The sequence below is a fragment of the Anser brachyrhynchus genome (assembly GCF_964034855.1).
Source record: "Anser brachyrhynchus genome assembly, chromosome: 11".
NCBI classification, from domain to species: Eukaryota; Metazoa; Chordata; class Aves; order Anseriformes; family Anatidae; genus Anser; species Anser brachyrhynchus.
Window position 1 is genome coordinate 4,762,170 of NC_137706.1, and position 26,259 is coordinate 4,788,428.

At 39.1% G+C, this 26,259-nt stretch overlaps 3 protein-coding genes across 16 annotated transcripts in view; 2 read left to right on the forward strand and 1 right to left on the reverse strand.

Annotated features, from left to right (window-relative positions):
- The window catches only part of RNF111 (ring finger protein 111), a 53,112-nt gene extending 46,936 nt beyond the window's left edge, over positions 1–6,176 (forward strand). For 5 of the 8 annotated variants that reach the window (XM_080608006.1, XM_080608007.1, XM_080608009.1 and 2 more), the window contains 3 exons: positions 834–929; positions 2,501–2,628; positions 3,282–6,176. In XM_080608006.1, the coding sequence (XP_080464132.1) occupies positions 834–929; positions 2,501–2,628; positions 3,282–3,399 (342 nt within the window). In that variant the 3' untranslated portion in view covers positions 3,400–6,176. The remainder of the gene's footprint in view (positions 1–833; positions 930–2,500; positions 2,629–3,281) is intronic. The other 3 variants (XM_080608011.1, XM_080608010.1, XM_080608004.1) reach the window with 1 other exon arrangement.
- Positions 6,177–7,512: 1,336 nt separating this feature from the next.
- On the forward strand, positions 7,513–14,797 carry CCNB2 (cyclin B2). The gene is made up of 9 exons (XM_080608136.1): positions 7,513–7,670; positions 8,671–8,799; positions 8,880–8,993; positions 9,397–9,567; positions 9,641–9,799; positions 11,912–12,148; positions 13,340–13,480; positions 14,058–14,168; positions 14,493–14,797. Exons 1-9 carry the CDS (start codon positions 7,647–7,649, stop codon positions 14,592–14,594), a joined length of 1,188 nt encoding a protein of 395 aa, XP_080464262.1. The 5' UTR covers positions 7,513–7,646; the 3' UTR covers positions 14,595–14,797.
- Positions 14,798–16,068: 1,271 nt separating this feature from the next.
- MYO1E (myosin IE) overlaps positions 16,069–26,259 on the reverse strand; it is a 94,814-nt gene continuing 84,623 nt past the window's right edge. For all 7 annotated transcript variants that reach the window (XM_080607999.1, XM_080607998.1, XM_080607997.1 and 4 more), the window contains 5 exons: positions 25,018–25,175; positions 23,856–23,948; positions 21,990–22,194; positions 17,627–17,796; positions 16,069–17,157 (listed from right to left, as the gene is read on the reverse strand). In XM_080607999.1, coding sequence (XP_080464125.1) covers positions 17,081–17,157; positions 17,627–17,796; positions 21,990–22,194; positions 23,856–23,948; positions 25,018–25,175 — 703 coding nt within the window. In that variant the 3' untranslated portion in view covers positions 16,069–17,080. The remainder of the gene's footprint in view (positions 17,158–17,626; positions 17,797–21,989; positions 22,195–23,855; positions 23,949–25,017; positions 25,176–26,259) is intronic.

The window sequence follows — 26,259 nt, forward strand, 5'->3', positions numbered from 1 at the left end:
TCTTTAATTCACAGAATGTCCTCACTGTCATGGACTGGGAATAGATGCTGAAAGCATCTTGAGTCAGTCAAGAAAAGGTGCCGTGGATAACATAGGTTTAGGTGGTTATTAACTGACAGTATATCTTGGTCTTCTCCTTCCCCTATGTAACATGTAATATTCACATGTCGCTGAATATCTGTGCCAGAATCCTCCTAGTGAGGGTGAAACTTGGCAGCTTTGACAGTGCTGTCCTGTTTATTATGTAGTGCAGGAGTTGAAGCTGTTTTTGTTTTGTTTTTTTAAAAAAATGTATTAATAAAAATTATCAGATGCAGAGAGTTAATGACCTAGTCCACTGAAAACATCTTCAGTGACATCTTATGTTTCTAGTAAACTCATTGCTGGAGAAAAAGAAATTGGTCATTGTATTCATTGTATTTCATCTTAAGAAACGTCTCCCCCTGCCTCCAAGCCTTAATGACTGTTAGAAAGCAAATACTTTCCTGGTACACTTTAATTGCTTTTTCCTCACTAGAAATACAAGTATGTGTAAATATACTGATAAACATTCCTAGCTGGCAAGCAATTTTTGATTCTCTCACTATTAAATGAGTGTTTCCCTGTAACTTAAAATACCAGGTAGTGTTGTGTTTAGGGGCTTTAGTTTGCTTTTTACATAAACCCATAACTTCTCCTATACACTATATCCTTTTTTACTTTTCTTGCAGTTGAATAACTAGGGAATTAACCCATTTGCAGATTGACAGACAAATTTTAGAATAAAAAATATATTTTTTCAAGGTAGTTGAACTATCAGTTCTTATGCTGTTTATTCCTTGATAATTTTTTAGGAGCTGATTCACTTGGAGGAACGATTAGGCAATGTAAACCGTGGAGCAACACAGGGAACTATAGAAAGATGCACATATCCCCATAAATACAAAAAGGTGAGGATTTTTTAAACTGGGGGCTATTATATTTTCCCTAAAATGTAGTAACATTTGTATTTAGCAAATCTGCTGAAGTGTTGATTTCAAAGAGTGCATGTTTACCCTGTCTTGCAATTTCAAGGATTGTAAGCAAAGCATACAATCACACTTCCTTCATGAGGGCAATGTAAAAAACGTGGTTTGTAAATAGAGATCATTTGTAATGTGATAAACAATGTTTTGGTATTCATGTGTTTCTGAAACACAAACAGGTCAAAGCATAGCCTTATTTATTTTGTAGTGAATGCTTGCACATACAGATACCACCTTAAGATAAGGGTGATGAAGAGTATTCCTGGTCTTCACAGACTAAAAACTAGAAACAGGAAAACGTTCTTTCACAGACCAAGGGAAAAGGGAAAACAAGCGTAATGGGCCAAAAAGTTTAAATACATGGTTTTGACGAGATTCATAGCCAAATTCATACGCACGGTTTTGCTTGGGATGCTTGATAGGTCTGATCAGTCCCACGCTTTTCATTAGCACCATAAACCCACTATGAGGTGTTAATCTCCTCCTCCACCTACATTTCCATTTCATTCTGTATTTCTCTTCCAGATCAGTCAGAATGTTCTTTCAATTGTTAGATGATAACGTTACTGTGGTTTTGAACTGTGCATTTTGCATTGAAAACTGTATTTTGTAGAATACCTTAAGCAATGAGGGGGACAGGGAAGTAAGTGTTGTAAATGTAGATAGGGAGAAGAATGGGACAGCTGAAATTTTCAAGGTGGCTTCTTCAGTATTCAGAATAATTGAGTACTTAAGAGTGGAAATGTGCCTTCTCTCCTAAATGCCTCTCTTTGGGTAAGAAAGGAAATGGTAGGTTCAAATTTTGTTTCTTCCTGCATCCCAGCAGTGGCATTCAGATGCCATCTTCAGCCACATTACTTAATAATTTGTCCAGCAATTATGAATAGCCTTGTGAGCAATGAAATAGCTATTGGTAATAATTAAATAGCCAACAGGCTTCAGGGATAACTCATCAACATAACATCATCAGGCTTTATTTGAAGTTGAGTTGTAATAATTCGTTCACAACATTTACCAGCTTGATACTTAAAATGTTAACCTTCACCATGATCACACTAGGAAGACGGTCAAGTTTTGAGTCTGGTACAGAATTTTCACAACTTACGTTCTCTCTTAATTGGTTTAATATACCATAATACAGAATCCCATCCACATTTATGCAGTGTTCTTTATCACTTGATAAATATTGACTTTAAGATATTGTGTGTATATTTTTTTGCCTCATCGTGAATGAAATGAAGATACTTGCTTATAGGCCACAAATGAAGGGACTGGTTGCAACAATACTAAATACATATATTAACAGTCCAGTCACAAGAATTAAAGTTGAACTATCTTGTGATTTTTTTCTATAAGTGATAATTCTTCAATTGGTTCAAACACATTCGAATAAGTAATACTTAAGAATATGAAATGTTTTAAAAGAAATGTGTGCTGAACTTGTATTAAAAACAGATTTTACTCAGTTTGTCAATAATGTCATCTCTACTAATAAGGTAACAACTGATTGGTTCTCACAGAGGAAACTGCACTGCAAGCAAGATGGGGAGGAAGGAACAGAAGAAGACACAGAGGAAAAGTGTACCATCTGCTTATCTATATTAGAGGAAGGTGAAGATGTCAGGTAAATAGTACCACTGAATATCATAATACTGTGCTAATATTCTGGATTTGAGACCATACTTGGATATGTTATGCTACACTTTGCAACACTACTTTGTTTAACTTTTACAGTTAATCATTATCTGTCCTCGTAACCATTGTGTAAAACAAGCTTTAATGGGAAGCACTTATTGTTCATTCTGTGTTGTCTTTAGGTAGGATGTAGGTTCTCTTCTTATGGTCTTCCTTAAGTTGACTGTCTATCTTTTAACACAAGACCAAGATGATACTATTTAAAAAAAAGTTAGGGTATGGATGATAGTACTTCATTCAAATCATACTGTGCTCTCTGCTTTTGTATCTTGTGTAAGGAGTTAATCAGGTGAATTCCAGATTGTTAATTTCAACTTTTTTGGAGTAATAATGCTATTTAAGAGGTGTAACAGGTTTAAATTGTTGTAACACATTAGGAGCAACCTAGTACTTAACTTCATTGCCCATTCTTCTTGGAACTAGACAAAATGCAAGTCAACTGGAAAGGCTAGTGAAACTTGTGGGAAAACATACACATACAAAAAGAATACAGCGAGGTCCACATATCCATGGAAAAAAATGGCAATGTTGATATGAAAATGCTATATTAACACCAATGCATTTTTTCTGTTTTGATGACAGGCGACTTCCATGTATGCACCTTTTCCACCAAGTATGTGTAGATCAGTGGCTGATTACTAACAAGAAGTGCCCCATTTGCAGAGTGGACATTGAGGCTCAACTGCCAAGTGAAAGTTGACACCATTTTCCAGAACTATTGTCCTCCTTCTTGCTCCCTCTCATCCTTCCTGGTACTGCAGTCAACCAAAGATGGCATGACTTACCTGCGCAGATTTGGAAGCATTGAACCTAGAGTGCTGGCTCTGCTATATGGTACAACTAATGCTAGACCTACAGTTTAGGTAGAAGACAGTTGAGTTTCAGTATATTTATAAAACTTTTTTTTAGGTTTTACATTTTTCTTTTGATTCATTACTGTATTTTTGCATGGTTCTTTGTATTGCATTTGTTTGCACATATTATGGGCTTTGTGACCCCAAACTTGCAGGCAAGATTAGCTGCTTTAGTAAGTAGAACTGTGTGGTCTCTTTTTTTGGTTTGTTTTACATAGTATCGAGCTTTGAAAGTATGATTTCACTCATTACTAACCTCGAATTCCTTAATTTAATCAATCATATATTTTAGTTTAATGTATAAAGATCATCTAGAAGAGGATAATAATATGTATTGAGACATTCCTTAATTAGGAAAAAATGGCTGCTGTATATTTACAATATCAGTTCTGAGTCAAATAACATCCTTAATAGTGGGAACAGAATATGAACTATATTCAGTTTGACTGATACATATAGCATACTCATCACCAGAGTTTTTGTCTGATCATATTTTTGTGTTTGTTTGAAGATTTCAGCACAATGCAGATATATTTGAATGTCAATATTAAACATTTAGACTGCTGTTCAGATTGTATTTATCACTTTCTTCCTATGTCTAGAAATTTGAATCCCTAACTTAATATTTGCTGCTGTGAAACAGCTCTCTAGTGAACACTAAATGTTGATTTCAGTTAGCTGGATTGTAGATACTTGCAGATTGAAAGAATTATTAGGGAAATGGAAAAATAGCTTAGAATCTTTGTTTGGTCTTCTAACTTAAGTTGAAGTATCTGCGCACATCAAGGTGGTTTGTTTTTTAATATAAAAACCATTCAGTCAGGATTTAGAGCTGCAGGGGTTTTGTTTCTTGGTTTTTTTTGGTGTTTTTTGACAGATATACATGCATTCGTAGAACTTCTAAAGGTTCCAGGCTTGTCTTGGGATTTTTATTAGTTTTCAAGTTAATAAAATTAGCAAAATTCAGCTGTCTCTTGTTTTATTTTTCATTAGTAAATTGAAAGCCTGTAAATTTCTGTAGAAACTGAGACAAATTATGTGGTTACCTAGTTTTGCCTTGATCATAGATTCCCTCTATAAATTACCAACAGTCCATCACTGATTGAAATATTTTCTATAGTTAAGATTTGCTGCATAATATAGTGTATAGAATTAAGTTATAATGTACTAACATTTTGCCTTTGGAGGAGGTTTTAATCCACATCAGGTCTCAAGTTGCTCATCAACATTGTTTCACATATAATAGATTATAGTTTATTTAAATGTGCTCAACAGTTGCTGAAAATTGCAAAAACATTGAGACAGTATTACTGTCACATTGGAAAAGATGTTCCTAGGGGATCATATATGAACATGTCAATAAGCTTGCATTAAGCTACCTGCTTTGTAAGTGGATTGAATAATAAATACCTTCAGTTTCTCTTGTCTTTGTCTTTCATAATCAGATTAAGTGTAAAACAGTTTACAGTAAACCTAGAAAACAAAATGTTATGTTTACACTAAAAAAGTGATCCATTTATAAATATTACCTTATCTAATTTAATGCCTGTTTTTTGTCTGGTTAAAGCTGCTTCCCCTTTTGTCCTCTAATCTGTTAGGAGTAGCATTTCCCAAAGCAGTGTCTATTGCTGGCAACAAACTTAACACCTCTAGCACTGAGGCATTAAGTGGGGAGAAATTTTTTTTCCAGCATGTGTGATAAATGAACGTTATCAAGCTTAATTGCATTGCTAAAACTGAACTTAAAACCACTTTGCTTGTACAATGGGGGATATGGGAGAGAGGCAACATGATTTGATTGCTTCAAAACCTGGCGTGGTTTTATGCTAACCTTCTTGAATATTATGGCTATAGGAAACGGAAAGTGAGTGTGAAATTGAAGCAACATTGTTTTTTTAAAAAAAAGTGACTGGGAAGGACTGAACAGTAGACACTTCCTATTCTTCAGTGACTGTTGAAAAGGAGGGAAGTTAGTTGACCACTGATGCTTGAAGTTTGACAATAATCACTTTAAAAAGGTTTCCAAGAAGCTACTTGAGAGACTTGGGGCAAAAAAACAACTAGGGCCTGTGAAATAAATGAGACCCTAGGTATGCGATGTAATCTCTTTTGGATTTCTTAAAAGACAAAGAAGCACAGGTTTGGGGGATTTTTTTAGGGATTCTCTTAGGCACCTAGTCTGGGTGTCTGGTACTAGAGGTATTTTAGTGGCCCACGCGTTGACTTGTTTTATAACTGCTACTGATATTGTCTTGCTCTTAAATGTATGCATAACATTGTAATGTGATGTTGAACACTTAAGTATTTGCCAGGAATCACAGTGTTCTGATTGATATGCTATTGCAGGGGCTAATAAAGCTGCAGCCTATTTCTATTCCAGAAAGTTGTGACTTAACCATAATTTAAGGGAAGGAAAATGAATAGGCTTTTTGATTTTGAAAATTTCCACCACTTACTGTGCTTTACATGCTTAGATGCATTGCCTTAAGTTTTCTGCAGCATCTTTGACTTTGAAGATAAGATTCTCAACAGTATGCATTAAATTACTTTTCATATAAAGTTCCATTGTCAAAAGAAATCCTTTTGTATGCAATAAATAAAATGTTAGACTGGTATCATTCAAGATCCGTTTCTTATGCAAGTTTTTTTTCCTTCTGCCGTCCTTACTTTGCCTTTAAGTCTTGATCTGCAAAAATTCTCTTGTACGTATATTCTTACAGGTACTGACAAGGAAAAATTCTCTCAGTGAAGGATCAACCAACACTTAGCTGCAGTTCAATGTGATAATAAACAGTGTGTCATTTATCTGGAATTTAGGAATTCAAGAAGACTGATCTTACAAAGGCTATCAAAATGCTAGTGTGTGCATGTGAATAAACAAAGCCAGTCACTTTTGGGAGATTGTTAAGCAATTATTGTAAATAGACTTTTCTGTCTTGTTTTAGGCAACTACTCTAGTATCAAAACTCCTGAATCTCAGGAGCATGGTACAAAATGAATTTAAGAAAACTGAAAATTGCATCCTAAATACATATATATTACTGCTCTTTTGCAATTCAAGTGAATTCAAGTGACTTGTGCCAGTTACATCTTCACTGTGTACAGGCTCCAAATTTAGAGCTTTGGAGGCTTTTACTGAATCTTCAGTACTGGTATGTTTTAAAATACCACAAGCAAGGTAAGATTTATATATTTAAAAAAAACAAAACCCTAACTGTAATAATATTGAAATGGGGAAGGTGAAGTGGGGGCTCAACAGCAGTTGAGCAGTTGAGCAATCTTAAGGCTTTTTGGGGGGGGGGGGAAGGGTTTCTTGGTTATTTTTAGATAGCTTACTTGCAGGAGGAAATACAAGAGCCACACACCAGTGCTCGTTATGTAGAAGTGCTTGCTTTAGTAAGCTATAGTAAAAACCCTTGCGTTATGTGTTAGCTCTTTCTTTAATGAGAGGGTTGGGGGAAGAGGAGATCTTCCTGCAGAGCGCTACCCTCCTGTCCTACTTCCACTAGTACTAACTAGTTGCTTCTTGCGTTTTTGTTTGAGCTCTGATGCGTTCAGCCATGCGTGGGGCTAGCTCCGGGGCGCCGGGCCGCAGCCTGGCCCTGGTGCGGTGCAGGAGGGAGGAAGGCGGGCCGAGCTGCAGGCTCTCCCAGCAGCCAGTTTGATGGAACGTGGCTGGACGCCGCCTGATCAGCGGAGTTAGCAGCTTAAGCTGAAGTACATCTTAACCCTTCTCCTCAAGGCTCACTTATGGTAAAGCACAGCCCGCCCCGCGGCTGCGCTGTGCGCGCACCTCAACGCCGGGGCAACGCGGGGCGCCCGGGCCCCGCCCCTCAGCGCCAGGCGCCTCGCGCGAGACTTTGTGGGGCGCGAGCCCCGCCCCCTCTGGAAGCGCCGGACGCGATTGAAACCGTTTCCTCTTTGGGCGGGGCCTCGAGGGGCGGGCCAATGGGGCGCGTGCATCGTACGAAGCTGCCCAATAGGAGCGCAAGAGAGAGTTTAAAGGGGAGCAGCGGGGACGCGAGGCAGCAGTTGGGGGTCTCTGTCTGTGAGGAGCGGCGCGGATGGTAGTGGCCTCCGAAATCTCTGTACCATGGCCGTAACGCGCCGCGCAGCCGTGAGTGCCGCTGGGCCGGGGGGCGGCCGGGCCCCGCTGTGAGGCGCTCAGCGAGCTCCCGGCAGCCGCAGGAGCGTGGGGCCCGCGGGCGGTGGGCGGGCGGGCGGGCGGGCAGGGTCTGGGGCTCCCAGCGCCGCGTGCCCTTGGGGGGGGAGGGGGGAGCGGGGAGCGACGGGGGGAGGGGAGCCCCTGAGGGGAGCCCCTGAGGGGAGCCCCTGAGGGGAGCTCCGGGGGCACGGGGCCGGGAGCCTGCCCTGGCGGTTCCTCAGCTCGCACCTGGTCCCGGCCACCCGGTGCGCCAGGTGCCCGCCCCCGGCCTCCCGCTGCTAACGAGGGGCAGGGGTGGGCAAGGCGGGGGGGAAATGCAGGCTGCTCAACGGCGAGCTGAGGGAAGGAAACGAAAAAAGCAGATATTTTTTTTTCTGGAATAACTCTGCAAGGGTTAAAAACTTCATTAGTAGCTCTTGAAAAGTAGCGTGCGTTTGGTGTTGTTTTTGTTTTGTTGTTTTTGTTTTTTTTCCCCACGGTAAACAGTGGACGCTTATCTCCATCTGTATAGCAATTTTTGTTACATGGAGTGGAATTGGGGGAATGGTTGGAACAGACGATCTTGGAGGTCTTTTCCAACCTTTACAATTCTGTGAACAAAAAGTGCCTTGCTCATCTTCACGGAATTACTGCTCTAGTTACTGAGTGGGGAAATACAGTAGATAGCTGGGTGGCAGGTAAGCGCTCTAACTTATTAAATGGAATTAAAAGGCTGTAAGGAAGAGTGAGATGGGGTGTGTTTTTCATGGTACTCTCTGTAATTTGCGTGCTTGAGACTTCTTCCCTGAGCCCATGTGAATGTGTAGGAAATAAAAACTACTGCATTTGGTAGTAGATGGCATACATAGAGGTATACCAGTACAGTGGTGGTAAGTGCTATAAACGTAGTCGGGTGTCTGAAAATTAAATGAAGTTAGTCTCTGACTTTTAAACTAAATTTTTGGTTTTTTAGGTTGCCAGGGGGTTGGAGAATGCTGTGACTGAACTTAATGGTAAAGCCAAAAGCCAAATGACTGCTAAAAGGGCTGCTTTGGAAGAAATAGGAAACAAAGTTACAACAAGAGGAACACGTGTAACTAAGGTAAAATAACATTTGAAATCCATTGATAAGGAAAAGATGCATAACTAGCTCTATACTAATAATCGTTGATTTCACTATAGAAAACAGACTGCTTCAAATCATCCGTAAAGCCCAGTAAGATGACGAATACAATTATACCGCCTAAACCTCCAGCTGCTGTGAAACAAGTGCTCAAAGAAACTACTGTTCCAAAGGTAGGAAGTTATGATGCTAATGTGCTTCTTAGTCTCAGCTCTGTAAGTGAGAGCGTTAACATCAAATTTTATTTGTAGATGTATCCCATTTCCATACTGAAAAAGCAAAACCTTTGTACTGGGGTTTTGGTTCAATACATGTGCTTAAAGGCTAGTATTAAAGCAAAAAAATTAGTTGTTGAAGTACTACGGGGTGATGCTTACAGATTTCTCTTTCAGTGGGCAATAACTAAAAGGTCTGCTGATTCTGTCTGGCTGGCATGGGGGTGAAAGCTTGCCATACTAAAGTGCAAATTCTGCTTCAATTTTATCTCAAGAAATCGTTACATTAGTAACTTGAAAACTGTGGGGATAAAGGAACATTGCCACTTTGTAGTTAAGTAAGCACTGACCTGTTCCTTAGGTTCTGTCTCCTGTCCCTATGGATGTATCTATGCAAGAAGAGGATTTGTGCCAAGCCTTCTCTGATGTGTTGCTCAACAACGTAGAAGACATTGATGCCGAGGACTGTGGGAATCCCCAGCTCTGTAGTGACTATGTAAAAGACATCTATCTGTATCTGAGACAGCTTGAGGTATGACATACCGAATCTGTGCTGCTGCAGTGTAGTGTTTATCTTGTTGCTCATGCAGCTCTTTCTCCAACAGCTGCAGCAGTCGGTGCGCCCACGTTACCTTGATGGGAAGACAGTCAATGGGCGTATGCGTGCAATTTTAGTTGACTGGCTTGTCCAGGTCCACTCAAGATTCCAGCTTCTGCAGGAAACACTGTACATGTGTGTCGCAATTATGGACCGCTTCTTACAAGTAAGTCTACAATGTTTATCAACGTGTTTGGATTACATGATTTGTTCAGTGACTGGAGATTAGTCAGACTTGTTAGTGTCACTGATAAGCACCAGCCTCAGGCAACGGGGAGATGAACAGCTTGTTCTTCTATCCACTATACAAATGTTGTGGATGGAGGTCTGCAAGCTTGGTAAGAGAGCTTGTTGAATGAGGGAGTCCTCTGTTGGTGGGATGGCCCTGTTCTTGTGACATAACAGAATCTTGAGGGCCACAGTGCTGGAGTGAAAACTTTTGCTTCATTATGTGTAAAATGAACAAAAAAAGTTAACGCCCCTGGATATGATAATGAGCTTAATGAGGTACATCCTAAACATATTATTACTGTAGTACTAAACTCTTCACCCAAATCGTGCTAAACATCACACCTGAGACGAAACAGTTGAAAAAGTTTGTGTTAGGGGGAAAAAAAAAAGTTATAGTGAGGAAGAAAGAAGAGCTTGGGGAAGAAAGAAGAAATTGGAAACCTGGAAGAGGCAGTTGATGGACTGGGCTTCTTCTCCTCTGCCAAGACAGGGACACCTTGGTAAGATCTGTGCCTTCACCTTTTGGTGAGGGATAGCATTTTGCTAGCACTATTACGTGTTAGTGCTATTGCAGTAAGTGTATTTATTCAATGGCAATTCCAAATCTGTCATATCTGTCACCTTATTAAATACATTCAACTTTGTGAAACTCTCTCAGTGAAAGCCCTTGGCAGGGCTGTGAAACAAGCAGACATTTGACTCTGTTCACTTTAATGCGACAGTAAAATTGGTGTACTCAGCAGGATTGCCATGGGTAAACTGCTGCAAAAATCTAAGTGCTCACCGTCCAAAGCAGGAATAGAATGGGCCCAAAAAATATGGAAAGATGAGGACAAAGTGACAGAGCGAGTAAAACAATCATGGAATCATTTAGGTTGGAAAAGACCTCTAAGATCATCTACTCCAGCCCTTAACCTAGCACTGCCAGGTCCACCATGTCACTAAGCTCTACATCTACATGTTTTTTGAAGACCTCCAGGGATAGTTACTCAATTACTTCCCTAGGCTTCACAATTCTTTCAGTGAAGAAACCTTTCCTAATATCCAACCTAAACTTCCCCTGGTGAAGCTTAAGGCCATTTTACTCATTTTATCACTTGGTGCTTGGGAGAAGGGATCAATCCCCACCTTGCTGTAGCCTCCTTTAAGGTAGTTGTAGAGCACCATAAGGTCTCTCTGAGCCTCCTTTTCTCCAGGCTAAACAAACACAGCTCCCTCAGCCGCTCCTCATAAGATTTGTTCAGCGGAAGTGAGCAAAGATTTTGGAAAGGTAAAGGAATTATTTGTCCAGTATTGGGGGCTTGCTTGTCCTGTGTGCAAAAGGAAATTAAAGAATCTCCTCCCCCTGAAAGAACTGTGGATGCGGAATGTGCTGCATTAGAATCAGAAAATGAAGTGCTGAAAACATCACTGTCCTTTGGAAAGGAAAACCAAGAGAAACCAGGGACAGAAATTAGGGAAATGCTATTGGTCTCAGCTGAAAGGCGAGGAAAAACAACTACAGGAAGAATTTGATCTCTTACTAAATCATGCTATCCTTGGTCTCTGCTAAACAAATCCACAAATTAATACACTGTGCAAATCCTGAGACACGGGATGGACATTGGTATGGTAATAATAGTAACAATTGGTGGGATCTTACGATCTTACCCCAGAACCAGTACTTACATGACCGTTAATCAAAACTGAAATTGCAAATGATAGAGATAACAATGTTCATACTACAGTATGAACCATCCCATGGTCTCTAGCTGAATTAGCGAAGTCACAGAAAAAGTACAAGATAATAACTATCCTTTTAAAGGAGTTTGATTAATCCTAAGAAGTCTGCTGCTCTTCATGTAAGAGTTCTGTAACACAACATCTTAACTCCAAAGCTGTGATTCTCTGAGCTTGTCATTATGGGGACACTTCTGACTCAAAAGTAGAAATTTTTTTTATGTCTTTAAGAATAAACACTGACATACTGGCATTTAAGCTGATGAATTTGAATCTGTGTCTAGAGTTCGATATTTTGGGTCTTACTTTTCAAATTCCTATATTGCAGACTCATTCAGTACCTCGTAAGAGACTTCAGTTGGTGGGTGTAACAGCGCTGCTTCTAGCTTCAAAATATGAAGAGATGTTCTCTCCTGATATAGCAGACTTTGTTTACATTACTGACAATGCTTACACTGGTGCTGAAGTTAGAGAAATGGAGATGACGATTCTTAAAGAGTTGAACTTTGATTTGGGACGGCCTCTTCCACTTCATTTCTTAAGAAGAGCATCAAAAGCTGGAGAGGTGGGTACTTGTCCTGATTGCCTAGAACCTTCCTGTGTATATATCATAGAACGGTTGAGGTTGGAAGGGAGCTTTGGAGGTCATTTCGTCCAATCCCCCTGCTTAAGCAGGGACATTTAGAGCTGCGTATCCAGGACTAAGTCCAGGCAGCTTTTGAATATCCCCAAGAAGGGAGACTCCATAACCTCTGGGCAATGTGTTCCAGTTCCATCGCATGCACTGTAAAGAAGAGCTTCCTGCTGTTCAGACGGAACCTCCTGTGTTCCAGTTTGTGCCCATTGCCTCTCATCCTGGCATTTGGCACTGCTGACCCTGTCCCCATCCTCATTGCACCCTCCCTTCAGGTATTGATAAATACTGATATGAACACCCCTGACAGTCAAGATGGTGTAAAGACAATCATTATTGCTTTGGGTGTTATTATCTTGCTTGCTTTGTGCTATGTCAAAGAATGTTCAGTTATGAAACTCCAGGCAGAGGAATAAGACCTCACACTGTGGCAGCCAGTAGTGGTTTCATTTTTGTATTTACTGGGGCCTGTGTTCAGTCTTAATTGCAGTGAGTTTACTGTTACAGTAAACTGAACACACCTAGAGCAGAGCCCCAGTTTTCAGAGTAGCCTCTTGTCTGGTAATCAGGGTGTTTCTCATAAAAGGCAAGCAATATCAGTTCTTCATGATTCTTGGATGCAAATGCTGTATTATCTTAAGAATCAAAAGGTAAGCTTTCTGTTTGAGCTGAGTCTTCACTATTAGGAGGCTCTTACACTTAAGTAATCTGCCCGCACTTGAAGTGGGCTTCATTTACTTTAACAGACCACTAAGTAGTTCTTGAAGTTAGCTGATGCCTTAATGAAGATCTACTTAACGTATATTTCCCCCCACCTAATAGTGTGTTACAAAGGGAGCACTTGTAGTGCTTAGCTGGGCACAGCAGTGCCTGATGCTGCTGTTTTTCGGTTAAAATCTCTCACTTGTCTGTGTCTAAATGCCAAATGGCTGCTAGACTACACTGCTTTGGAATTTTGAGGTAACTGCTAATTAATATGGTCCTTAGGCCTTAATAAATATCTTCTTGGCAAAACAAGATTAGTCAACTTATTTGTAAGTTAATTAATAGAATAAGTAATTCTGAAGTATCTTGATGAGGTGAAGTGAAACTTTGTGTATTAACAAACTCTCAATCTGATAGGCTGATGCTGAGCAACATACACTAGCAAAATACCTGATGGAATTGACATTGATAGACTATGACATGGTGCACCATCATCCTTCAGAGATTGCAGCAGCTGCGTTATGCTTGTCTCAAAAGATTCTGGGACAGAACAAATGGGTAAGTGTTTTAATCAAACACGTTGTGAGGTTTTTTCCTCCAGTCAATGGAATTGAACTGTTAAAACCACTACTGAAGGAAATTGTGTTTAGGTCAGTAATAATGCGAGGGATCAAATGACATCAGGACAGGCTGATGCACAGCTGAAGGTAGAATATGGAACATACCATTAAAAACAAAACTCTTTTTTTCTATATGAACACCATTATACAATGGGATTTTTCCTATGGAAGTGTTGAGTTACAGAAGACTACACTCTAAGTAGCTCAGGTAGAATAATGAAACCATGGACTGTGAATAGTGAATAGGAAATTGTAAATCAGCTACTGGTTACTCTTGCAAGGGTTGTTTCTTTTGTTTTCCGTGCAGTACGAAAACATGATTCTTGGTATTTATGTGTCCAGATTTCACTGCACACTAGATACGATTCTGAATCTGTCTTCTAAACTGACAGTACTACAACTTCTAGCACTCAAAGTTAGTAGCTGAAGCTTGGGGCGCTGGCTACCTGAAGTGATTGTGCCGTAAGCAGAATCCTCACTTTGTAAATCTTAAATTTCTTACTGTTACGCTTTAGGGTACAAAGCAGCAGTACTACACTGGGTATGCAGAAGACAGTCTTGTGATGATTATGAAGCATATGGCCAAGAATGTGGTTAAAGTAAATGAGAACTTAACAAAATACACTGTAAGTATAACTACTTAAACTTTCTAATGTTTTAGAAATATCTTTGCTGCATATTGTGACTCCTTAGATAAATGTTCTGTGTATGTTACCTTAAAGTGTATGCTATTTAGACAAGCCTGTGGAAAAAATATTCCATCAGTACTATCAATTACAAACATTTTAAGTATCAGTACTAACAATTACCAAACATTTTAAATAAAACTCTGCTCTTGCTATTCTGTATGCTGGTTCAAGTCTAACCTCTTGTTTTCAAAACAGACTAATTGAACAAAGTAAGGATTGTGTGTGTAGATCTTCTGTAACATTATTCCTCTGCCTCTGCAGGCTATAAAGAACAAGTATGCGAGTAGCAAACTCCTGAGGATCAGCACAATCCCTCAACTGAACTGCAAGACAATCAAGGACCTAGCATCATCACTCCTATGATAACCCTAGACAGATGTATCTGATGATATGCACTTTGTCCTTAGTTGTCTATTGAGGCAAAGCTACTGCTCTTTGTAAATAGCATTCCAGCCTTACCACAGACCTTTCAGACCCTCTGAAGGTGAAATTTTAAACTTGCTTTGTAATACAACTGTATGCTCAGAAATAAAGCTGTTTTCTTTAAAAAAAAAAAAGAACAATAACCCCCCCTCTGCAACTGTGAATCTTTAAGGCAATATCTAGAAGTGCCTGCAATTTGATGCTGAATTAGGACATTTGACAAAGTAGGTGACTGATACAATTTGCAGTTAGATACGTGTATTTTCTGTGGTTGTTCAGTATCTTTTGGCTTTGTATTTAGTAATTTGTTCACACTTTCAAAGAGCAGGACTTTCCTTGGTATACATTATGGGATAGTAAATACGGTGACATTTCAGTGACGTGTCTCAAAGAAGTCGTCAAGAACTTGTTTTTTTGTAGTTTGTTTACTTAAAGCTGGGAAAAGTAGGAGGCTGTAACAGATGCAGCCTTGTAAGGCTTTGTGTTTAGGCAACTGAGTGCAGATGAGATAATGTGTTGTCTGTCTTTGTATGCCTAAACAGAGAGCTGAGGCAGGAAACTCCTCTGTGTGCACTGGCTGTAGATGTAGAACTACAGGGATCAGACCTTTGTATCAGCTTACTTCTTAAAACCTACTCTACTTCTTAGACAAAAACAAAAAAAAACCTAGCTTCTCATTACCTGTTCTTTTCCCCCTTTTTATTTTTTTCAGCAAACCTCAATACCTGAGAGAATACACTACACTTACAGTTTTTGATTTCCTTTGTTATTTTTTTCTTCTAATAAGCATTTATAAAATTAAACAAGTATTTATTTGTATGCTCAGAGGAATACAAGCATGTAAGTACTGCAGCTCTTCTGCCTCACTTTATTTATGCTTATGTATTTAGTACTATAGTACTAATAGTGCTATAGTACTATGTATTTACTGTTGACTTGCAAACAGATAGTCTGTAAATTAGGCTGAACTCTGTGTCTCTTCTCTATGAGGGTGCAGGCTCTGATGTAGAAGGCAAGTCCGCAGTACTACAAAACTGTGCCTAGTCCTCAATGCCGTGCCTGCTGGAGGTTGAATCTACAGGCTTTTATCTTTATGGCAGGAGACTTCTCTCCTATAGAATAAGATAAGTAAAGTCTAGCACTTAATGCAAATAGGTATTTTTGAAGGAGTCAAATCTCTTAATGGAGATGGAGTTTGTGTGCCTAAATGAAGCTTAGGCAGTGGCTTAGGAGGGACAGGATTCAACACTTTAAAACAGAAAAAGCTCAGAGGAAAAAGTGTAGTGCATAGCTCTTCAGCTGGGCAGAGTGAAAACAATCAGAGCACAGTAGAGGGATTTTTTTTTAAACAAGTGGTTGTTAAGAAACGTTAGTATGTATAATATCTGAAAACAAACTGCAGTGAACAGACCTGTTGAGTAAACTGCTGCTTGTTTTATTTTATGGAGGTTCACAAGGCAAAGCAATGAATGCTGATCACTGTATGGCAAGCAACAGTCACTCTGAATGGTGTGGGAGGCAATTAGACTTAAGCAGTAACACTTGCTTTTACCATTTAAAAGGAGTAGTGCATATCTGTAAGTACCTGGCATAAAAATTCTAGTAGAACTACTTTATGGTAAGAACAGTGGAATACTACATTATACATTCATACATGTTTCTACCATATTCAATTTTTATATACAGTATAGGATTCATTTCTATAAATGTACAGCTGTGCATAAAGACATTTCTTACAACAGGTAGAGCATTAAACAGAATTCCAACATGGGCCAGCCATATTCCAATATAAATCTTGAAGGCAACATTGTTTAGAATACAGTACTACATAGTTTTGTTTAAACTTTTTGTAGTGCCTGTTGGGAGTCCCTAAATACATCAGCAAATGCAAACCAATTCCATTACATCTCTGTACATAATTATTTAAATATACCATCGCAGTAGATTTTTAGATGGTAATATCCTAAATGACCCTAACTCTTTTAAACACATAGCAGCATACTTAACATGTTCCCCAGAATGATCTGCATTAGAGGAAATGTGCATTTAACATAATCTTCATCAGATAATTAAAAAGATTACTGATATTCAACTAAAGGCACTTATTAAATACACCTTAAAGTCCCTGGTCCCAGACTGCAAAGCACCTTTCTGTTTCAGAATGATGATAGGTTTGAGTATCTTCACTTACTAGGTGTTAACCAGGTTTTAAATGTAATAAATAATTTGTTAGTATGTCCATTGCTGTATGTTTCTGAGACAAATATCAAAGTCTCTGCTGTGGATAAGTTTCTTGTTCCTTGTATACAACTTCACTGGTGAAAAATGCTGAGAATAGCAGATCTCGGGAGAACAGTGTCCTGAAGGTAAGGGAAAACATCTTCAAACATTGTTAGCTTCCTAGCATTTTCTTGTCTAACAGTCTTTTATATCTTGGTGACATAATTGTTAGGGAACAGACCTTGTTTCCCTCGTAGTCTTCCTGTCCACCAACCAGAAGGATCTGTGACAAAGAAAGTAAAGTAAGGATTGAGGTTTTGTATACCTTATTGTATACTTTCTGAGGCAGACTCACAAAGCTGTTCTACTTGCTGACAGCCTTCTCATGAAGGATGATGATAAATGAGTTGGAGAACTGAATTTGCTAATCACAGCAAATTCAGGTTAGGTTGCTTTGGGAGAAATCAAAGAGTTAGAGCTGGATTTACTTGGTTCTTGTGGATTAGGCTAACTTTCAGTCAGAACCTGAATAATTAACTCTAAATTGACAGATCTACAGTAGCAAATAAAGTGAATAGCTTTCAACTGTCAACTCTGATATTTTAAAGTGCATAGGTGTGATTGTTGTGGATGTCTCTGCTCTCTGAGCTATCACAGAAATTTGCAAGCTTTATCAGGGAAGATAACTCTGGGGTAACCAAAAACCATGTCTTAACTATTAGTAGCAAAAGCTTTTTTCTATGTTTACGTACCTTCTTTGATTATATCGATCACGTCATTGGCATTAAAGCTAAGTTCATCTGTGTCCTGAGCATCGTATGCATACAGTGCCCTGCACTGTGGTACCTGAGGCTTCGGTTTTGGCTGTGGTTTAGGCCTTCCTCCAGCTGGTGGGGGCCGGTTTGTGGTCTGCCTGCGAACACTTAAGAGGATGGGAGGGAAACGTTAATGTGTTTCAAAGCTTATTATGACTTGAACCTAAGCTTTATCAACCCATCCCAATGAACAGATTGTAAAGAATATCATAGAAAAGGGAAAAATAGCTCTTAAATTTCACACCAATTAAAAATAGGCATATAAGACTTCCCTGTGAAAGGGTTAAGAGTTGCTGTTTACTTCATACTGAAAACGGATGAACAAGTACTTCCAAACAGCAGTTTAAATGCATAAGTGAAGATGGTGCTCAGACAAGAATGTAAATAAATGGGCACATGCAGTTCATGCATATCTTGGCAACTACATGGCTTAGTCTATCTCCTATGCCCCAATTCAGCAGGAATTTAATTTCCAGTAGTAAAAACAAAGTTCTAGCTCACAGGTTTGCTACTTTACCATTCTTGTGACTAAGCTGTAAGAGAGACTGTCCTAGGTTGTCACAGATTCCAGGACCATCTATGGACTTGTTCTGTTATAGTCAACTCTGAAGCAGCAGGGGAGATGCTGCACAAAGTCTGTCACAGCTATGACCACTCCAAAGATTAGGAAAGGGAAAGGGAAGAAATGCGTTTTGCCAGCTCATCAGCTAATAAAGGCTGGAAGAAAGAACAGGTATTAGATACAATATGTCATTTTACTTGTTCATTGCACTTCCTATTGTAAAAGCTGTGATGGAGGGGTGGGGGAGCTGAACTGTGATAATGATACGTGATACCAGGACAATGCTACATAGCTCTTGCAGAAGAGGTTTGTAGTTACTTATTATAAGTCCTACACTTCATTTTTGTCAGTGTATTTCTAGCAAATTCTAGTTTAAGTTCCTGTAGTGAGCTGCATCACAGAATGAGCTGGGGTTGTCTTAAAGCGTGACTTAGCATTTTGGTACTAAATTTATCAAGTGGAGGGAGGATTGTTCTCCTGTTGTTAGGCTGCTGACTTTGCTTGGGATACAATACAGTGTGAAGCCTAGACCAACTAGACAGATGTGGAAATATGGTAAGCATAAGTGTCACAAAAGTAACAGCTTTTCTGGGCGTACATCAGAACAAGAACATCTTAAATGAAATGTCTCGATGGTGAGAGCATGGTGGGTTTTTGCCTTTTTTTTTTTAAAAAAAATCAGACTTTATTAGATTGTTAGTAATGACTAGAAATTAAAGATGTGTTAATACAGAAACCTTGCTAAAGATAAAACTTAACTTGGTAAAAATAACTACCCTTAAAATGACATCTATAATGGCTGTGGTCTTAAAAGAGTAAATTCATAACTCCTCTAGCTCATGTCTTGTGTACAGGAAAACTAGAGGAAAAACCAAAAAAAAAAATCGGGAAGCCGCTGCTGAATATAGCAATACCACTTCATTTTAGTAAATTAAGGACCTTAACACTTAGGAGGAAAAGCCTTGCAAATGTAACTTGTGTACTTCCTTTGTTCTGTTGCTTTTTGGGATATTTGTTTTTCATAGTGGCTGAATGTATCAGAGAAACTTACGGATAGGTACTATTGAAATGTCTGGCTATGCCACTGAACAGGTTCAGCTGAAAGGAAGAACAGGAAGAACCCCTCAGGTGTCCTTTCTGAACTCTGGCATACCTCATGCCTCCATTCCTTTGTGAGCCTGTCTCTTTTTTTCTTGTTTTTAAACTGTTTTTGGACTAACTGGGGGAGTGGTTATAGGTAGGAAATGATACGCTAGCTTGAAATGATGCGCTAGCTTGGTGAGATAGTGTTTGGATCGGTTGTGTCCCTAATCGTGCTGGCCAAGAGCGCAGGTAGTAAGAAGTGAGGTGATGAAAAGGAACAGAACTTGCATTGCTGGCTGTATGGGATCTTGAGGTATTATTGAGGTATTAGTATCAGGGAAATTAAAGCCTGAACTATATTGGTGCCTTATCATACTTCATTGCACAAATTTCAATGCAGCAACCCATGTGCACTAATCAGTGTAGTTCCCATGCAATGGCAAGGTTTTGAGGTTGCTGCCAGTCCCCAGGACTATATACAGGATTAGGAAAATAAATTACTAGGAAGAGAGGTGCCAGGTAAACTATTTGTTTAACATGTCTTCTGCTGGAAGATGAGCTACACCTGACATGTGCCTTAGCCTTTCTGCTGGAGTGGTGAGAGACACTTGTATTTGTCCAGGCTCTCTAAAAAAAAAAATGAATATACTGCCCCTTTGCAGCAGGAACAAAAAGCCAGGCAGTGCAGAACTCTGCTGTGCAGTGTACTGTGTGGTCATATCAAGTTCCAGCAGAAAAACACTCACCTCCAGTCAGGTCTGCTCCTACTGACTGCGCGTGGCTTGAGCCACCCCAGGCTACCAGCAGGGTGCATGCGCACGCCTCAAGTGTAATACACGGCCCCTGGCTGCGGGGCACAGCCGGCCTGTGGACCAGCACGAGTACTGGGCAAAAAGGAGGCCAGCCTTTGCTGGAGCTAAGTTCCCAGAACTGCAGCTTTTTGACAATTTTGACTTATTTTTAATATATTTGCTGTTTTCCCTCAGGACACGACTGTATTCTTATAATGGACCATTTGACAGTGTTGCAGCGTGCTTTTTCTGCTTGGAAACAAGATTATAAAATGGCTCTGGAAACACCTACTGAAATATGGCTCAGTAATGATTAGTACTGGTAGGGAGAACAAGGCTGTATTATTACTATTATGGCAGTTACAAATTGGACTTCTGAATGTATGCTCAGAGTTGGGTATTATTAGCATTAACACATTGAATACACAGTATCAGAATAAATCTGTCTTCTTCCTGTAGGCTTTACCACTGTATATTCACTCCAACAATATCCCAACACTTCCCAAAGCTGTAATGTAATGCCCACCTGAAATTATTATTTGGCTGTATTCTCCTCAGAGTGCAGCACCTCCCAACATTTTTGACCAAAATACTTGTTCCCCAAGCTGTATTTTACTGTATTTCAAAATGTGGAACAAACTATTTGGTGAAGTTGTGGGGATTACTACATAGCCAGCAACCTGTGTATTGGAATATTAAGGCCTAAGAAGTGACTTTGCTGGTTTTTTTTTGTTTTTATTTTGTTTTTTAGAACAAGAACAATAAAAATCAATCCTCACTCTCTCCAACATCCTCTTCCTTCCTTGTTTTCTTCAGAATTGAGCAGTCTTTCTCTCATTTGTGGCTTCTTACAGAAAACTGACATCCATAAAATCAGAGAGGTGGATGGCTGATCCATACTTGTTCTAGTTGCAATTACTGCTGTAGCTGTTTGTGGGTTTAATTGCTGTTGTGGTTTTTTTCCTAGCTGTCTCAAGCATATACTGTTGTCAGTGCAAGCTAGGGCAGACAGTGAAGATGTCTGAGGTACTGTTTTTATTCTTGGTGAGCTATTTTAAATGGCAATTACAAGAAGTAGAAACTTTGATACATACTAATGATCCTTATAAACTGATGACTGAAAGAGATGGGTGTGTTGGTGTATACCCAGAGCATTAGGAACTATACAGTATGATGCAACTGATGTTTTTAACCCTGTGTGATAGCGTGACTAACATTACCTTATTAGGTACTTGATAGGTGCTACATTTTACAATAATAAATTTTATTCGCAATTGTCTGGTGGAAATCACAGTGGCTTTACCCTGCATATGGCTTACAGGTTTTGTTGCTGTTACATGAACTACTCTCAAGACAAAAAAATAAGAACCTAACATTAGCAAAACACCTTTGCTCATTGTACGTCAATTTAATGAACTTCACTATTTTAAGGTTTTGAAGATGGAAGCATGCTTAAAAGTGTTAGCATCTGCTGAGGGTTTTGAAATTGTCAAAATTAGTAGTGGCTACAACTGATCAGAATACACTTGCAACTTTTTGTGGTTAGCATGTGGTTGATAGTTCCCAAGAAACAGCACATCTACTTTTTATTATCCCTAAACCAGAAGGGAAAGAAGGCCTACTATAAGTATTTTAATATCCTTAAGCAGAAGGCACCATGCAAGTTTAAGATATTTAACTGGAACTGGTTTACCTTCATTCCTAAAGCCCTACAACCTGTTAAGGAGCATGTGTTTCATAATCCTATGGAAGGTGAGTTGTCTGAGTGCAGCTTAATGGCCTAAGCTGGTCATCCATGATAACTTCATCACCCATGAACAGTTTGTGTATTAAACTATTTACAGAAATTAACGTAGAAACTTACCCGGCTGCTCCTTGGTCAGGTACTTTCAGAAAATCCAGGCTTTCTGGTTGCTGTGAAATCTTGCCCGATCCTCCTGATAGTTGCCGTGGTAAAGTTGGTCGTGTCATATTTGTATACAGATTTTTCTGATTGGCCTGTTGATTTGCTGGAACTTGGGGATGTGGTACAAACTGTGAAGGATTTATTACTCCATTTTGCTGATGTCCTGGAAGTAAATGAAGTATGAACACATCCAGTCCAAACTATGGATATGTGTGCATTTGTATGTAGGCACACATGAAAAGTATACACAAACACATTGATACATAGATGTACATACATGCAAATGTACAAACGCATGCACACAAGTATGCATGTGTATACAGATGCCCATGAACGTGTATGTGCACACATGTACAGACATACATGTGTGCACGCACACTGGTCTAGCTTCCTGTAAGTGTACATGTACCTTAAAAACTGATGTGACTGAATGAATGAGTGAATGAAAGACGTCTGCTCACCTTTTAAACAAGCTGTTTCAATGCCTATGGGTCAACACAGCAACTACTTAAGTTCAGTAGCTACATTTATCCTGCGTGAACACTGCAGCATAGTTTTACTGCTCTGTGATTTTCTACTTCAGTGCCACGGTAAAGTTAACCCAGTGTCTTGCTGAACACTGCATCAGATTCTTTTAATTAGGACTCTGTGACATGTCTGTTCAGCAGCTGTCATGAGCGCTGGGGCTAGATGATGACAAAAGGCTGAATTGCAGTTGTGTGTTGGCTATGCTTTGGACTTGAATGCAAAGAAAATCTACATCCAAACTTGCCTTATTGTAAGGCAAGTTTGAACTTGGTCTACAGTCATAAGACTTCTTTATTATTTTTTTTGTGTCTTTTTCCTGTAGCTGTGAAAGTGCTGAGTTTTTGAAAATGCAAGTGAAAGTAGCCCTCCCTTGCTTTATTTAATTCATTCTGTATGAGTATTTACTGCCTGTGTCCACGAACTGGTTAACTTCTTTACAGTAATTTGCCACTTTACTAGAATAATATACAGTTCTTGTTGATCATGCAGTCCTTTGTTTGAGTCATATGGCTATGAGTTGTGTTTTTTTCCAACAGGATCGGGAGTTGGCATTTGGTAACCAAGACTGGTTGCACACTCGACTTACAGTCTTATCATTGTGCTTCTCAAAAAAAACAGCAGCTGACTGCAAGAGAACCTTTTGTTTAAATAAATAATTAAAAAAAACACTCTGGGAATGTAGAAAAAAGAACTACTTGGGAAGTTGTAGGTCAATGGGATATTGTTCTTTCCTCTGAGTTCACAGACTAAATTAATCATATCGCTCAAGGGCAGATGTGAAACACCCTAATTACATCAATCCCATACAGAAAAAAAAGCTACGCAACTTGCTGGCAGAGCTCATAGGGCTCAGTATTCAGTACACATGAAAGTTCTTATCTAACAGGGTAGGACAAAGAGACATAAATTGCATTCTCTTGTTTATGGCCCTGAAAGCAGTTTCATTAAAAAGTGTTGTCTATATCCTGATTAATGTGTATATTTTTCCCTAAAGAGGAAAATAGAGAGGCTATGGGGTTAGTTTTAAGATTCAGTGTCTTCTCCTCAGTGACTGAACATGCCAGCATCCCTAACAATCAAGCTGTCTCTGGTGGAATACCAGTTTGATTCCCATTAATCTCCCAATGACACACTTCAAAAATGCCTGCAATGTACGTTTAACTTAAGATAGTAAAATTTTAATATCCTCTTAATATGTATTTTTTATGGAAAGGGAAAAAAAAACACAGATGAAAAGAAAAAAGTGAAAGCCTAAATTTTGAATTTTGTTTTAAACTTGAGGCTAAGAAAACTTACCAGGAGGTGGAGGCGCAGCTCTCATAGGGTAAGTCTGAGTTTGAGACCTGTTAGAATACCCTCTAGTTTGTGTAACATTACGTCTAGTAGGACCTGAAAGAAACCAGCAACATTTTGTTACCCTTTTCTGATTACCTTCATTAGGTAAGGTTATGGCTACCAGGCCCCTCTGTGTTCAGAGAGGCTGATCTTAGGAGTAATCACTCTAATGTGCGGTGTTGTTGGCCATGTTCTGCTAAAGCTTTTGGTGAAACAAGGATGCCTTCGGCATATCCTCCCTTTTCAGCCGTAGGATTTAAGGTAGAGATGTCTCAAGACTGCAGTAAATTGAGCCTTAAAGACTATTAGCTTTAGGGACTAGTTTTAGAAACCACAGATAGCTGGCACAACAGTACTTTTTATACCATTTTCTGATCATCAATTTCTCTACCCATATAAGTAGACTTTTTCCAGTTCAGTGATACCAAGAAATCCCCTCCCAGTTTTATTGCACTGTCCTGTTTGATAGGAAAATGACAGGAAAACAATCTAGCAGTATGCTTCCAGGTCTGGTTAAAAGATAGGTGTTTTACTTTGAAAGAAGATTTAGTTTCTTCCTTCTTTCATCCTATAAGGTAGCTGTGCCAAAAAACTTTCCCTATTCTCCCCACAGAACCCTCTTAAGAGGTAGAAGCTTCACAGAAAGCATTTAATATGGCAAAAAGGTAAACACTTTTAGAGACTATTTTTTTTACAGACAGTACTATTTGGAGCTCAGTCTTTGGTGACGTACAAAGGTCACTTCCTTTCTGCATCAGCATGACTGTAAGAACTGCAGGAGCTCTGAGGAGACTGAAACACTCGGCTTCAAAATGCTTGTCTAATTGTGCTTGCTGTTTGTACTATGTCATGTAAGTTAACACCCTTATTTACTTTGCCACAAGGAAAAGAACCTCAGACACTTCAGAAGCATTCATTATATAGGGAAATAAAAATTTATAAATTGAAGCATTTATTAAATTCCAGAAAGACTGTAAAACAGTAGGGAAATTTGCTGCATCAGTACGACCTATAACTTGGATCTTCTTTTCAGTGTAACAGAGAAACAAGAAAATGCTGATGTGAGAGAGAGGCAAGGAGGGAAAGCAGGAGTCATTCATTTCTAAAGGAAAATCATACATACGGGAATTCTTTGGTAGCCCTGGTCCAATGCTGATCTGCAGTACTTTATTGCTTGGCTTGAGAATGGCTATATCTCCTTGGCCTTGCATAAATTGCACTTGTCGAGAACCACTACTGCTCCAGGGCCCCCAGCTCTCCTTTTTCAGCTTTACTTCAAGCCTAATATAAGCACATGAAAACAAGAAAAAAGAGAAAGGAAAAAAAAAAAACACCAAAGAATTTACATGTCAAACCAGGACATTATCACTTGGCAGCAGATAACTTAGAGATCTAAAAATAAAAAGCTTAGGTTGAGAATCTCTATTCAATGCGTGAATAATGATATAAAACACCTAATTATTTTTTTTTACATGTTCTACATAACTGACCTTTTGGCTTTCATAGTACAGGAAGGAAGTTTAAGACACTCTGGAGAGGATAAGAAGATAAATGAGCTTTGAGGAAAAACATGCAAAGGTCTGAGCAACAGATGTGTCTACCATAAAACAGATTCCACTAGAAGAAGACTCTACTAGTGCAAGCTAGTAAGTGCTCCATTCCTAAATGTTCTTCTGTATATACCATTAGGTGACCAATATGTGCTTCATGAGTGGGCCTTGTGCATATTTGGGGAGTGAACATTTTTGCACGCACTTTTCAATCTTTCTAATTATTTTCACATATATATGAAATATATAAATGACTATACATATATATATATACACACACACTCTCTTTCCAGGTATTTCCATACTATCTGTCTGCTTCTGCTCTGTAATGCAATCAGATACAAGCTAAGAAAATCATGGTTTGGGGCAAGACCCAAGAACTATAACACGCTACAACTGGCATGAACAAAAATTTTTATTCCTGGTACTGGATTATTAAAAATATTTATTCCTGGCTTTGAGTATAGGAGCATATGCTACAGGAATGTTCCAAACTTCAGTTGTCCTCCTATACCCTTTCAAACTAAAATAAGACTCTCCTGTTAACTTTCATAATTCTTGCACTTCTTTTAAGGAAATGAACATATGAAAAATCCAAGGCCTGCTGCTGCTAATCTACTTCAAGGGTAGGAGTATTAACAAAAACACATTTGTTGGGATAGTTTCCAGCACGCCCTTACAGCTAAAACACACATCAAACATTCAGTAGCGTTTCAGGCTTGTTTATAAGGAATGTTCCCAAAATAATTTACTTAACAAGCTCCTCCAGGAATTATCGTCTCACCTGGCAGACGCGACCTTATTTCAGATTATTA